The sequence below is a fragment of the Eulemur rufifrons genome, chromosome 7, assembly GCF_041146395.1.
Source record: "Eulemur rufifrons isolate Redbay chromosome 7, OSU_ERuf_1, whole genome shotgun sequence".
NCBI lineage: Eukaryota > Metazoa > Chordata > Mammalia > Primates > Lemuridae > Eulemur > Eulemur rufifrons.
This window is the reverse complement of record NC_090989.1, coordinates 152,892,675-152,908,989: the sequence shown is the minus strand read 5'-3', so window position 1 is coordinate 152,908,989 and position 16,315 is coordinate 152,892,675. Positions and strand designations below refer to the sequence as shown.

At 36.8% G+C, this 16,315-nt stretch overlaps 1 protein-coding gene across 1 annotated transcript in view; it reads left to right on the top strand.

Moving 5' to 3' along the window:
• Positions 1-16,315, top strand: part of SMARCC1 (SWI/SNF related BAF chromatin remodeling complex subunit C1) — a 150,929-nt gene that overhangs the window by 86,366 nt on the left and 48,248 nt on the right. The window contains exons 20-21 of the mRNA XM_069475630.1: positions 3,856-4,114; positions 5,177-5,338. Of these exons, the coding sequence (XP_069331731.1) occupies positions 3,856-4,114; positions 5,177-5,338 (421 nt within the window). The remainder of the gene's footprint in view (positions 1-3,855; positions 4,115-5,176; positions 5,339-16,315) is intronic.

The following is a 16,315-nucleotide window of genomic DNA, read 5'->3' as shown; positions in this document are numbered from 1 at the left end:
ACTGGAACAACCACCATTCTTCGTCCACATTGATGCTTAAAATTTTCTCTTTTTATATTTAAGATTAGTGGATAGTAAATACAGAATGAAATAAGAATGACTGAGCTAGTATTTACCCTAGACACATCCAAGAAAACCATAATATACTCACACAATAGTGCATTTTTCTCTCCTGCAGGTGGAATCTGTGCAGTAGTTGGTTTTTCTTTTAAACATGTAATTGAGTCAGCAGGTATTGTGTGAACTTACCACACAGAAAAATTAAAGGCTTCCCACTAGCATTGTTTATCACTAACATCTTTCATTTATGTTTTATTTCAAAACAATTAATAGCCACTCTGTTCCATAGTGATAAAGGGGATATTTTGAAAAAGGTTTCCACAATTTTTTAAAAAATCTACAACTAATTATGGCATTCTTTCTGGTCATTTATAATTGTCCTTGGGCTTGAGGTTGACAAGAATTTAATCTGTGAGCTTATTGGTTTCTCCCTTGTTAACTTTAGTCTTGATCATGTATGCTTTGCTTTCTTATGCTTTGTATTTATTTTTCCTTAGATAAGTAATAGACATAAAATGCTGTACCTGCAAATAAGATCCATAAGGGTTATTAAAATGTGTCACTAGAGGAGTTTCTCACATTTTTTATGCTGGCTAAATTATAGAAATAGTAAGCAGCCTCAAAGATTTTCGTATAGTATGTATACACTTGACACACCTTTACATTTGAGAGCCATAATAAAGTCAGACTCCTGACTTCTTTCCTGATTTAGTCCAGTTTCCTGTCAGCAAGTTTTTTGTTGTTGTTTTTTTTTTTTTTTTTGAGACAGAGTCTTGCTTTGTTGCCTGGGCTAGAGTGAGTGCCATGGCATCAGCCTATCTCACAGCAACCTCAAACTCCTGGGCTTAAGCGATCCTACTGCCTCAGCCTCCCGAGTAGCTGGGACTACAGGCAAGCACCACCATGCCTGTCTAATTTTTTCTATATATATTTTTAGTTGTCCGGCTAATTTCTTTCTATTTTTAGTAGAGACGGGGTCTCGCTGTTTTTCAGGCTGCTCTCGAACTCCTGACCTTGAGCTATCCACCTGCCTTGGCCTCCCAGAGTGCTAGGATTACAGGTGTGAGCCACTGCGCCCGGCCCTGTCAGCAAGTTTTATTGGTTACGTGTTTCAGGCAGTGATAGACAATGCAGATTGAGATGGCCAGGACACAGTTTCTATCATTAAGGAATTCATAGTCAAGCGATTGACATAGACAGAAAAAGTAGATTGCAGTGTTCCCAACTTCATGATTAGAGATATGCCCAGAGCACAAGACCTATGCAGAGGAGTTGCTATACAAGCAGGCTCGGTGGATAAGATATGACAGACAGCTTCCTGGGCATGGTATGGGTGTCCTGGTTCTAATACATGATATTTTCAGTACAGAGCAAACTACACAGGTAGAATACATAGCGATAGTGTTGTGGAGTTTGGATATTCTTGGAACATAAAGAGTAAGGAGTGGGGTGGAAGAAGTAGGTAGAGTCCTCATCATGTTTGGCCTTCATTCCATGAGATAATGATGCATAATGAAATAGTGTTAGGGAGAGAGACAGTGTTTTGTGTGAAACATACTTCACTCTAGCAACACGGAGAGGGGTGAATTTAAGGATAGGAAGGCAGTTTCTAAGAATCCAGGTTAAGTAATGAAGACCTGAACCTGGGTTATGGCAGGAGGAATGTAGGTGTTTTATAGTATTAATTCTACAGTACTAAATATTTTCTCTATGTATCAGCTCTGTTCTCCAGCCTCCTCCTTCCTGACCAGTCTGTCACTTTGTTCTCTTCTGAAAACATCTAATTTGCCCCTCTTATGTAATGTTATGCATCAGTGCCCAAGTGCAGCAGACATTTACTGTTTCTCAGCCTTGTGCTTTTCTGGATGCCAACTCTTGCTTGGATTTTACATCTCATAGGGTTCTTCAACTCCAGCTTTATTCTGTAAAAGACTTTCTGAACTTTCTTATTTTTCCCTTACTAAAATAAAATGAATAAAAAAAATTTATGTTAATAAGTTCATTGGAAAAAATTATGATAGAGCATGCCAAAAAAATCCCTACCTATAATCAGAAACCTAAAATTGCTCCAGTAGATAGATAACATTTCTCGTTATATGGACCCGAGTGAGATAGATTTTTCTTTCTTTTTTTCTTACTATCTTGGTCTTGTTAAAAATAATTCCTTCTAGAACTACCTGGGGTCACTGAATATCCAGAGGAAACCTAGAATTAGCCTTGTTTTTCAAGGTATTTAATGAGTCAGACCATTCGCTGGCTTGGGTTTTGAGAAGCCCTCTGCCAGCACTCCAGTGATGATGAAAGCCTGGAGCAGCAGTTGGAAACCAAGGTTAAGAATTCACTGAGGCAAGTAAACATGGAGAGAACTATTACTGTAGAAAGCTCATATCATGGTGTATATCAGCAAATTAGGCTGTGGAGCAAGGTTTTTTAACTGTAGCACTATTGACATTTAGGCCAGACTTTTTTTTTTTTTGGTTGAGGGGCTCTTGTGTGCATTGTAGCATGTTTTAACAGTATCCATGGCCTCTACTCACTAAAGTCAGTAGCACCTTCCCAGTTGTGCAGCCAAAAATGTCTCCAAACGTTGCCAAATGTCCTCAGTGGCTCAGTATTGCCCCTGATTGAGAACTATCGCCCTAGAGAAAATGAGGCCTTTTTCTAGAGAGAGAGGTTGAGGGCAGCAACTTCAGTAAGCCTCTAAATAGATTTCTTTTTTTTTTTTTTTTTTTTTGAGACAGAGTCTCACTCTGTTGTCCAGGCTAGAGTGAGTGCCGTGGCGTTAGCCTAGCTCACAGCAACCTCAAACTCCTGAGCTCAAGCAATCCTCCTGTCTCAGCCTCCCGAGTAGCTGGGACTACAGGCATGCACCACCATGTCCGGCTAATTTTTTCTATATATATTTTTTAGCTGTCCATATAATTTCTTTCTATTTTTAGTAGAGGTGGGGTCTCGCTCTTGCTCAGGCTGGTCTCGAACTCCTGAGCTCAAATGATCCGCCCACCTCGGCCTCCCAGAGTGCTAGGATTACAGGCGTGAGCCACCGAGCCCGGCCTAGATTTCTTTTTATCCCATTAATTTTTTAACTTTCTTAGCACCATTTACTTCTGGTTTTCTTCCTACTGTTCTATCCCTCTTTCCCTTGGAGACTCCTTTTACTCTTTTTATTGGAGTTTTCCAATGTCTACTCAAAAAATCCTGCTTAGAGTTTCATTGGGATTACATTGAATCTGTAGCTCAGCTTGGAAAGAACTGACATTTTAACAATATTGAGAAATGAATGAAAGTGATACCTCTTCATTTATTCTATTTAGATCTTTGAGTTCTCTCACGTTTCATGTTTTCCAGTCTATCACTCTTATATAGATTTTATTATATTTATTCCTAAGTATTTTATTTTTTATGCTATTTAAATTCTCTTTTCTAGTTTAAAGCTGTTCATTGCTATTATACATAGAAAAATAATTGATTTTTCTACTGCCCTTCTATCCTGTGACTTTACTCAACTGTTTAATTTTAGTACCTTTTTTGTAGCTTCCTTAGAATTTTCTGTATAATCATGTCTGTATTAGTAAAAAACAGTTTTAATTTTTCCTTTATGATATGTATACCTTTTGTTATTCTTGATTGCTCAAGAATTTAATATAAGGAATCCAGTCTACCTGTTTTCTTATGAACAATGTTGCCATTTGCATTATTTTAAAAAATAATCAGCCATCTAAAGAACTTCTGATGTCATTACATATGACTTCCTTGTCACCTGACATTAAAGCTCCTGTTTTTTTTCTGTTTAAGGCCCTGGAGATGTACAAGGATGATTGGAACAAAGTGTCAGAACATGTTGGAAGTCGTACTCAGGATGAATGCATCCTCCATTTTTTGAGGCTTCCCATTGAGGACCCGTACCTTGAGAATTCAGATGCTTCCCTTGGGCCTCTGGCCTACCAGCCTGTTCCCTTCAGCCAGTCAGGAAACCCGGTCATGAGTACTGTTGCTTTTTTGGCATCTGTGGTGGACCCTCGTGTGGCATCTGCTGCAGCAAAAGCAGCTTTGGGTATGGACTTCTCTAAGCCATCTCTGCAACACAGAAATTCAATATATTTTAAATTTAAATATTATCAGCTGTTACATTCATTTCTCTTATATAAATAACAAAAAAAATCAAACAACACTCCTTAAAGATACCATGTTCTTTATAACAGTATATAATATAATATTTTAAAGTGAAGCACTTAAAATATAGTAATTTTAAAATAAAGAGCTTTAAGAATTGGAGGGGCCGAAGAGGGATTTTTTGAGATATTTTGTAATTTGGAATTTGAGGTAGCAGGCAAAGGAAGTCATTTAAATATTCTTGGATTACGTGAATTAAAACTAGAACTTTCTCACACCGTAGAACTCTTTCTTGGCTTTATGGTTTTTTTAATCCTTCATGGTTAGTCTATTTTAATTTATATTTTACTGAGTGATAAAATTTGGACAGCAGTTTTGATAGTTACTGATAGAAATTTAAAGATCTCCTTTATTTATTTATTTATTTATTTTTTGAGACAGAGTCTTACTCTGTTGCCCAGGCTAGAGTGAGTGCCGTGGCGTCAGCCTAGCTCACAGCAACCTCAAACTCCTGAGCTCAAGCAATCCTCTTGTCTCAGCCTCCCGAGTAGCTGGGACTACAGGCATGCGCCACCATGCCCGGCTAATTTTTTCTATATATATTTTTAGCCGTCCATATAATTTCTTTCTATTTTTAGTAGAGATGGGGTCTCGCTCTTGCTCAGGCTGGTCTCGAACTCCTGAGCTCAAACGATCCGCCCACCTCGGCCTCCCAGAGTACTAGGATTACAGGCATGAGCCACTGCGCCCGGCCTAAAGATCTCTTATTTATTGTAGCAAGATATTGTGGCATGTAGGACGAAAACCTAGAATCATAGAATTTCACTGCTACTTATCTTTATCTCATTTGGTCCTCTCATTTTGTTGGTATAGAGGGATTGAATACCTGAAGAGATTGCTGCACCTAAGGCAATAATATTGTGTTAGATTTCCTAGTGGTCTTACATTGAAGCAAGTATTTGTGCAAAATGAGGTTACTATTCCATTTTTATTGTTGAACCAGAGGAGTTTTCTCGAGTCCGGGAGGAGGTACCACTGGAATTGGTTGAAGCTCATGTCAAGAAAGTACAAGAAGCAGCACGAGCCTCTGGGAAAGTGGATCCCACTTACGGCCTGGAGAGCAGCTGTATTGCAGGCACAGGGCCCGAAGAGCCAGAAAAGCTTGGTGAGTCACTGCTGCACCCAAGGACAGGCTTAATAGATATTCGGATTCCCTGTCAGCTTACTAAAATAATTGGGTTTATTTGTAATGATTAATATAAACTTGTTTCTTTAGATTAGTATAAGTTTTCTTTTCCCTCTTGTCTCTTCCTTTATGGTCCCTAGAACTAAAACATCATCTCATGAGTGGTAGCAGTATCGCAGTTGTGAAATATCTGGTGACTGTTTGTAGATCTAGGTTTTGAGCATACAGATGTAAGAATACGGAAAGATGCCTGGAAGTGCTAATGGAAAAATAAAAGAGTACTGAAAGGATTTTTGTGGTTATTTTAATTTATATTTTGCTGAGTATGTTTAAATGCATTGTTCTTTTTTTAACTGAGGAAAAATTCCTATATCATAAAATTCCGTTTCAACCACTTTAAAGTATATAATCTAGTAACTTCTAGTATATACACAGTGTTGTGCACCCAGAATGTTTTCAGCACTCAAAAAGGAAATCTCATATCCCTGAAGTACTCACTTCTCATTACTTTTTCTTCTCAGCCTTGGTAACCACTAGTCTGCTTTCTGTCTCTATGGATTTGCCTATTTTGGACTTTTAATATAAGCAGAATCATATAATATACCTTTTATGTTTGACTTTTTTCACTTAGCCTAATGTTGTAGCATGAATCAGTACTGCATGCTTTTCTGTGCTGAATAATATCTCTTGGGGTAGACATAACAAATTTTATTTTTCTCTTTGTTCATGTACGTTTACATTGTTTCCACTTTTACACTATTATGAATGTGTTTTATGTTCTGCCAGTTACGTATGAAGTTTTCGGTTTGTTCACATCCTTGCCAACACTGGTTTTCCTTTTCTTTCTTTAACAGCCATCCTAGTGGTTTGAAGTAATACCTCTTTGTGATTTTTATTTGCATTTATGACTAATGACCATAACCGTCTTTTAATGTATTTATTGGCCATTTGTGTATCTTCCTTGGAAAATGACTATTCAGATCTTTGCCAATTTTTTTAAATAGACGTTATTTTTAGAGCAGTTTTATGTTCATAGCAAAATTAAGTAGAATATATAGAGTTCCCATATACCACCTGAATTGACACATGCGGTCTCCTTCGTTATCAAAATCCCATGCCAGAGTGGTGCATTTGTTATAGCCAGTGAACCTGTATTGACACATTGTCGTCATCCGAAGTCCAGCATCTTATTCTATAATTGATTCTTACATGTTGAACCACCCTTGCATTTTTGGGATGAATCCCACTTGATCAGTGTAAATAATCTATTTCACATGCTGTTGGATTTGATTTGCTAGTATTTTGTTGAGGATTTTTGCATCCATATTCATTACATAACAGATACTGTTGGTAGTTTTCTTTTCTTGTGATAGACTTCTTGTGAAAATACTGACCTCAAAGAATGAGTTAGGAGTTCTATTTTTAGAAGAGTTTCAGAAGCGTTGGAGTTAATTCTTCTTTAAATGTTTAGTAATATTCACCTGTGAACCATCAGGTTCTGGGCTTTTCTTAGTTTTCTTATTACTGATTCACTCTCTGTACTTTTGATAAGTCTATTGAGATTTTTTTGTTTCTTAATGAGTTTTTGTAGGTTGTGTCTTTCTAGGAATTTGTCTGTTTTATGTAGATTATCTAATTTGTTGGCAAAAAAATCATAATAACAAAAAAGACAGTTCTCAAATGCCCATCCGCTAATGAGTGGATAAGCAAAATGCGGTATCTCCATACAAAGAAGTATTGCTTGGCTGTAAAAAGGAATGAAATGTTGACATATACCACATCATGGATGCATCTTGAAATCATTATGGTAAATGATAAGGCAGTGAAAAGAGCCAGCATATCATATGATTACATTTACATGTATAGAGACACAATGTAGATTAATGGTTGCTTGAGGCTATAAGGGATGAAGGATGGGGGATGATAGCTGAAGGTTACCTCTTTGAACTAATGAAAATGTTTTAAAATTTACCATGGTGATGGTTGCATGTATCTGTGAATATAATAAATTCATTGAATTGTACTCTTTAAACGAGTACGTTGTGTGTTATGTGAATATCTCAGGAAAGCTGTTTTTTTTAAAGTTCACAGTGTTTTCTTATAATTGTCCATCGTAATGTCCCCATTGTCATTCCTGATTTTAGTAATTTGATCCACTTTTCATTTTTTAAAAATCAGTGTAGATAATGACTTGTCAATTTTGTTTATCTCGTCAAAGAACCAGCTTTTGGTTTCACTGACACTCTCTTGTTTTTCTATTCTCTAATTTATCTCCAGATTATCTCAAGTCTTTATTGCTTCCTTCCTTCTGCTTGCTTTGGGTTAAATTTGCTCTGGTTTTTCTACTTCCTTAAGGTAGAATATAGGTTATTTGCAATCTTCTTTATTAATGTAGGTGTTCACAGCTATATAAATTTCCCTCTCAGCCTTTTATCTTTCTATAATGTCTTTTTTTTGTTGTAGCATTTTTTGTCTTCAAGTGTATTTTATCTGATAGTAGCATAGCACTTCAGCTGTCATTTGGATACTGATTACTTGGAATATCTTTTTCCATCTTGTTATTTTCAGCCTTTTTAGTGTCTTACAGGCAGTATTTCATTTGTTGGATTTGAGGAATTTGGAGACCTAAGTTCTACCTTTGTTTCTACCCTGCATAGCCATAGGACTTAAAAAAGCTATTTACCTTTGCTAGCTTGCTGTGGGTTATTCCATCTATAAAAGGAATGGCTAGATATTCTCTGTAATGTATTATTTAGCAAAGCCATTGTATGATACTGGACAGATGACATTTTTGCTATTTAAAGACTTATCTATTTTTGTTTAATCTTGAAGAGGAGTTAAATTAATAAAGCAGTTTTACACACAGTGCCAGCTTGTCAAATGGAAGTATTCCTATGTAAAAGACTTATTTTCATACTAAGCTAAAAACATTTTATATGCAATTATCAGTAGACTATTCTAAGAATTTCTTAAATTGTTTTTTTAATTTTTTGAGTTTACATAGGACTTACCCCTGTTCTCTCCAGTTTCTTTAAAGTGTCAGTCTAGGCCAGGCTCGGTGGCTCATGCCTGTAATCTGGCACTTGGGGAGTCTGGGGCAGAATGATCACTGGAGGCCAGGAGGCTGCAATGAGCTATGATCATGCCACTCTGTACTCTAGCTTGGGGGACAGAGCAACACCCCATCTCTAAAAAAATATTTAAAATTAAAAAAAAATTGAGAAAATAAACAGCAATTTGAGAGTATCTATAGTAATTCTTAGTTTGAAATTCACTTTTCCCGTTTTTCTTAGATGGATGATGAAATTAATAGGCCAGGTCACATCTCTGTTTCTCTTTGTTGAGTTTGTACCACAAGACAGTGCCCAGCTTAGGTGGGAAAAACCTGGGGCTAATGAATGCCTGGGTTTTAGTTTCTTCTACTTTTTCTTTGTTATTTGTTCAATCTCAGGGACTTTTGTTTCCCTGTGGTCATGGAATTGAAAAGAGTTGGCAAAGCCTTATTGGATTCAGTGAGGTTTGTGTACTTTGCCAAATGAGGGACATGTTTTTACATGTTGTACACTTTAAGAAATTTTTTTTAAATTTTGGTAGATGATACCATAGTGTGTTAATGGTTATGGAACAAGTTGCCAATTTAGCCATTTTTAACTTAGTGGGATTTGAAACAAAGAAGTCAAAAATATCTAGTAGCCTCAGTCCTGGTGGGGCTAAATGCTCATAATTCATTAGTGAACATGTGGTTTCTACAGAATGCAAAGGTTAGACTAGACTGCTGCAGAAAGAATTGGAGAATGTAAGGGCTAGTCTTAGAGTGCCATGAACAATAAAATTCATTTACAGTATCTGAAAGTAGCCTATTTAATCTCATTCAAGTGAATTATTTACTCACTAACAAAACAGTTTGTGTCCTTTATAATTTAAAAAGTGATAAGGAAAATACAACTATGATGGTAATATTTCTGAATGAGTTGTGGACAGGTTTCTAAAACTAATGCTGGCCTGTTATAGTTAATATGATTCATATTGGTCTGTGACTAATGGAGTAAATTAGGAAACAGCAAATGTTTCTCCATTGGGAATTGGCTCAGCAAAATTGTTTTAACAGTAGGAAGTCAACAGTGTATTATTTACATTTCATATAACAAAATTGTGCTTTATGGTATAACACACTGATTTGAAACAGAATGATGTAGAATTTTACTTAGCGCAATAATTGTGTACTTGGGTAGTACGTTCATGGTACTGTTTATTGTGATAATTAATTTACTGTGTTACATGTCTTTATGTGCATTAACTATCGTAAAATTATGATACAGGAAAAAATATGCTTCCTAATGAAATACAGGACTTTGAATTCTTGTCATTGACCTATCTAACCTTTCTTTGTAAATTTGGGTTAGGGCATTAATATGTGCAGTATTTGGTGAAATATAAGTAAAGCTGGGTGAACACTCAATTAAACACCTCTTATGTTTATATTTTAGCAGATTGCCCATGGGAATTATTTAGGAAATTAGTATTAGGTTATGAGAAGGGGCTTTTTCAGTCTATTCTCTAACTATGATCATTCACCAAAAATTATTGGTTTCTTTAAATGTTTATGTTTTTGATTTTCTTTGATCAGAGACTGCTCTAGGCATACAAAAAATAATATATTTGAGACCTTTTGTATTTAACTAAAAATACTAAGTCATTAAATATGAAATGTCCAATTTTGAATCTAAAGTGTAGTTTATTATATCTTAAGAAGCAGTACAATTAATCAAAGTCTGCGCTTAAACTATTGACATGGTTTTGCCATCTTAATGATATCTTGTTTATGCCAGCACCGAAGAAGCCTGGAGAGTGAGTGGCAATGAAATCACAGAAGGCATTTTGCACAGCTTGTTGAGAATTGAATATTTTTCCTTGCAAGAAGTGGTCCAAAGCCTGGAAGAAATGGTAGTCAGTTGGTTCAAGGTCTGGTGAATACAGTGGATGACAGGGAGTTTCCAAGTGCAGCCGTTGTAGTTTGAGCAGCATTGTTTTTGTGGCATGTGGTTGAGCATTGTCTTGCAAGAAGATTGGTCTGTCTCTATTGACCAGTCTCAGCTGCATCATATCAGTGATCAAAGACTGCTCAGATCAAAGACTGCTCATCCTTATCATTTTGTCCAGTTGCAGTAGACATCTCCTGTAATTGATTGACCAGGTTTCATGAAGCTGTAGTGGATAATACCAGTGCTGGACCACCAAACAGATATCTGTAGCTTTTTTTGTTGACTATTTGGTTTTAGACTGTGTTTCAGCACTTTGACTTTATCCAGCCATTGTGCTGAACACTTGAAATTGTCAAAAAGAATCCATTTTTTATACACTGTCACATGTAACAGTACAGTGTAGAAATGATTGACCTTTATGTTGTGACAACAAAGAAGGGTTAGCTTTGAGACAATTTCTCTTCTAACACTTGTTTAATTTATGCGGAACCCATGTATCCAGCTTCTTTACCTTGCTGATTGGTTTCAAATGGTCCAATATTGTTGGAATAGTAACATCAGACTTTGCTGCTTATTCATGCATTGGTTGAGATGAATTCACTTGCACTACAGCTTTCAGCTCATCATTATCCACCTTGGTCTCAGGTTACCCACATGGCTCATTTTCAAGATTAAAGTCACCACAGTGGCACTTCCTCAAATCATGGACATACTGTGCATTCGTTAGCCACATCCTTCCCAAACACTTTGTTGGTATTTCCAGCTGTGTACGCTGCATTGGTTCCAGGATGGAACTCATACTTGAAAATAGCAGGAATTTTTTACTTACCCATGGTGTCACAAAAATTGCTTTAAAATTTTTTTTTTTTTTTTTTTTGAGACAGAGTCTCACTCTGTTGCCCAGGCTAGAGTGAGTGCCGTGGCGTCAGCCTAGCTCACAGCAACCTCAAACTCCTGAGCTCAAGGGATCCTCCTGCCTCAGCCTCCCGAGTAGCTGGGACTACAGGCATGCACCACCATGCCCGGCTAATTTTTTCTATATATATTTTTAGCTGTCCATATAATTTCTTTCTATTTTTAGTAGAGATGGGGTCTCGCTCTTGCTCAGGCTGGTCTCGAACTCCTGAGCTCAAACGATCCGCCCACCTCGGCCTCCCAGAGTGCTAGGATTACAGGCATGATCCACCGCGCCCGGCCTAAAATTTTTTTGAAAGATAATCAGAAACCAAAACGTGCATTTGAAAAACTGAAGATGTACCTTCACAATAAAAATAAAACAAGAAGTATCAAAGTGAAATGTCAGAGATACCAACTGTCAAACTTAGTACTTAAGGAAATTGGACATTTCATACTTAATAACCTAATATTATTGTTTCATTTGCCCTGAGATAAAAGGGAAGGTGGGATAAGTTAAAAGAAATGAAAGAATTTTGTAAATTCTCAGATGTAATTGGAAACCAACATTTCTTTCTAAGTATCCATATTTGACCCATATTATATATAGGGGTTTTTGATTGGTCATTTTAGTTTCTTTTCAGGAGAACCCTTTGGATTAAGTAGCATTGTTTTTATTTCCTTGTATAGAATATGAACAAGGAAACTGAGGCATTGAGAGGTTACATATGTATGTGTCTGTCTGAACTAAATTTTCAACCTAAATCTGTTTGATTTCAAAGCTCAGCCTCTTTTCAGTGTAGCAAGCTTCATATATGTAGGTATGGCTGTGTAGTTTTTATTAACTGAACAAGGATCTTTAAACATATAGTAACTCCAAAGTACTGTACTGTCTTATATACTATGGGAAATACCATAGTAAAGGACCCACCCTCCTGAGAACTTCGGATCTACTTAAGCAAACAGGCAAATGCACCAGGCAGATGAGTTGTGGTTGATTCATCTATATACCACTGAATGCCAGCAAAACTCATACCAAATTTCAGTCAGTGTGATTCACTGTATGAGCCTATGCCAGATAAGCATTCTCGGACAGAAGGTCAGTCTTCAACTAGACTTTTTATTTCTTAACTCACAGGAATGAATAAAACTGTAAATGTGTCATGTTATCATATCATTTCTTTGTGTTCTAGTTGCTCGGGTACTAGTGAACAAAGTAGGCCAAAATTCCTGCCTTCATGGGCTTTATATTTTAGAGGTATAAGATGGACAGCAAATATAATCAAATAAATTAAACTTAGAATGTATAAATTAAGTATATAGAAAAGATGTTGGCTGATAAGTGCTGTGTGAAAAATAAAACAAGGATGGGAGGATGATGAAGGTGAAGTTTGGAGAATTACAATTTTACATGGTCAGAGAATATCTGTCTCTTTGAGAAAGTGATATTTGAGCAAAGATGTAAATGAGGTGAGCAAGCATACGATGTAGACATAGGGTAAGAGTGTTCTAGGCATTGGAAGCAGCCAGTGTAAAGGCCCCTGGGCAGGAGCTACCTGGCATAGTTGAGGAACAGCAAACAGTCTCATTTATAAGTAGTTGGATTGGTGGGGGGAAGAAGGGTCACGTGAGATGATAAGGTGGCTTGTGGGCCACTGTAAAATTTTAGTATTTTAAGTGAGGTGGCGGCAGTGGAAGTGTTTGAACAAAAAGAGTGTCAAAGTCTGACATACATACACGTATATATATAATTTTTTAGAGACGGGGTCTCACTCTGTCATCCAGAGTGGAGTGCAGTGGCGTAATCATAGCTTACTGCAACCTTGAACTCCAGGGCTAAAGTGATCCTCCTGCCTCAGCCTCCCGAGTATATGGAATTATAGGCACCCATCACCTCACCTGGATAGTTTTGTAAAATTTTTTGTAGATGTAGGGTCTTGCTATGTTGCCTAGGGTCTTCTCACATTACTGACCTCAAGATATCCTCCCTCCTCAGTGTCCCAAAGTGCTGGGATTAGAGGCATCAGCACTGTGCCCAGTCTGACTATATTTTTAAGGTCTTATTCTATTAGTTGAGCATAGACCTTCCTGTGGAAGTTGTTAAATTGATCTATTATTTAGATAACTTATGTAATATATTTGAATATCAAAGAAACTTTACTATGTCACTAAAGCATTTATTATAAAGCTTTATTAAGGATTTTATTAAATAGCTTTATTAAGTTTTTATTTACTTGACCTGGAAATGAAACCAAATAGCCTTTCTGCTGATGTGTTTATTGTAGCAAACCTACTGAAATATTGATAGGGTAGCACAGTGAAATCCTGTATACCTGCCAGTTAGGTTCAACCTTGCCGTATTTATCTATATAGCTATCTAAATAAATTTTTTATTATATTATTTTTGGTGAATTATTTCAAAGTAAGTTGAAGACGTAGTGATTCTTTGCACCCTAAATAATTCACCGTTCATTTTGTTAAGATAAGGATATTTTCGTACAATAACTGTCACCATACATACATCTTAGCCCCTTTTTATGATTTTGCCCCTTTCCCTCAAGAGAGATGGAATATGCATGCACAGTCAAGGGTCTGTTGGAGACTTTTTATTGTAATCCTCATTTGTATTTTCTGATATCAAGTATTGGTTTTATCTGTTTTGCTGTATTTTATTTCTAGTTTAGAGAAATTAGAGATATTCAGATAATTGATGTTTTCCTTACAGTTAACTATGCTTTATGGGAAAACTAAATCACAAATACAATGATCAGATATGATTCTTTTATATCAATGAGTAGATTGTCTACTGTGCCTCCTTCACAGCCTATAGAATACAGGGCTCCAAAAAGTACATTTTGACCCAGTTGTCACTGTTGTATGGAGGAACCCAACTAATCATTCCTAGTTTTCCTTTTTTTTTCCCTTCCTTGCAACAGGGTTGTCTTGGTCTCTTGCCTCAGCTAGAGTGCGGTGACATCTTCATAGCTCACTGCAGCCTCACACTCCTGGGCTCAAGAGATCCTCCTACTTCAGCCTCTCTAGTAGCTGGGAGCTACCAGAAGCTACCACATCTAGCTAATTTTTCTATTTTTTGTAGAGATGGGATCTGGTTTTGTTTCTCAGGCTGGTTTCAAACTCCTAGCCTCAAGCAAACCCTCTGCCTTGGCCTCCTAAAGTGCTAGGTTTACAAGCATGAGCCACCATGCCTGGCCTATTTCTAATTTTCAAGAAGGTTAAGGACTAGTCTCTCATCCATTATGAGGTCAAGAAGATCATCCTGACAATAATAATATCGAAAAGGTCACTTTCTAGGAACATAAATCCCAGAAGTGAGTGTTAGAATTCTTGCCTCGGATAATATTCATAGCTTATAAATAGCCTCACTCTTGTCACCAAGAGGATTTCCCTAAAATTATTTTTAAAGTCAGGCACTTCTAAAACACCATGTGTAAAAAAAAAAAACCGTAGGCCAGTGCACTTAACTAAAATATGGAACAGTATTTGATCATCAGACTTACATCATGTGGAGTGGGTTCTCTTTGTCCTTGTTATATTTAAGGGGCTCCTTTGGATTTATTTAAAGAATCAAACTTCTGAACGGCTCGTAAGTGAACATGAACCTCTAAGGACTGGCTAGGATTTAAATGAATTTCCTAATGACTGTCCTAATGACCATATTTAGTAAGTAATAAGATACATTTTCAGGAAGAAATTAGTTTTCATTATATAATTGTCTGCCTTTTGGGGACTGTTTCATCAAATTGTAATAGGCATTCTGTTTGCTTGAAATATACCTCTTGCTGTGGGCAATTTATGTCATATAAGATACAGTTAACATTCTCTAATAATAGAGGCTATTTTTTGTACTACATTATATACACTTGAAAAATCAATTCCAGTGTTGGAAGGTTAGAGATAAGAAGTATAGAATTAATTGTTCAAGGAGGACTGTGCACAGGAAATGCTGAAAGAATTAGCACAAGAAGGCACATAATTTTAGACTGATGAAGACTTCACAAAGTAAAATTTGAGCTTAACATTGAAAAAAAGGTTTAGAATGTGACTGAGCAATTTGGAGCCATTATACAATTCTGTACAACCGTGTGGACAAAATCACAGAAACGGAAGTGGGAAGGTTATTCAGAGGGTGGGAAGAAAACCAGTTTGGCTACAACATAAAGTTTAAATAAGGAGATGGAAAGAGTAGCCTACAAAGGTAGGTTCTAGGCCTGGCGTGGTGGTTCACACCTGTAATCCTAGCACTCTGGGAGGCCGAGGTGGGCGGATCGTTTGAGCTCAGGAGTTCGAGACCAGCCTGAACAAGAGCGAGACCCCGTCTCTACTAAAAAAATAGAAAGAAATTAGCTTGACAACTAAAAATATATATAAAAAATTAGTCAGGCATGGTGGTGCATGCCTGTAATTCCAGCTACTCAAGAGGCTGAGGCAGAAGAATTGCTTGAGCTCAGGAGTTTGAGGTTGCTGTGAGCTAGGCTGACGCCATGGCACTCTAGCCTGGGCAACAGAGTGAGGCTCTGTCTCAAAAAAAAAAAAAGATAGGTTCTAGCTAGGTTATAGATATTGAGATGCAAAACTTGTGAGTTTGATCTGTATATTGCTGGCTTTTTGGAATAAACTTTAATTTAGGGAACAACATAATCAGTCTCCCAGAAGTGTTGCACTGGTTCCTGCCATGTTGTCTTATCTATATTTTCAGGGCGAATGGTTGTATGGAGTACATTCTGTTTTGCCCTGACAAGACAGAAATCAATTGTAGTAGTAGTTCTCAAACTTTTTGGTCCCAGGACTGCTATATACTCTTAAAAAATACCAAGCCAAAATACTTCAGTTTATATGGATTATGCCTGTTGATATTTGCTGTACAGATGTTCATCAACTTTCAGTGGGGTTTCATCCCGGTAAACCCCATCATAAGTTGAAAATATCATGAGTTGAAAATGCATTTAATACCTCTAACCTACCAAACATCATTTCTTAGCCTAGCCCACCTTAAAGGTGCTCAGATCGCTTATATTAACCTGCAGTTGGGCAAAATCATGTAACACAAAGTCTGTTTTAT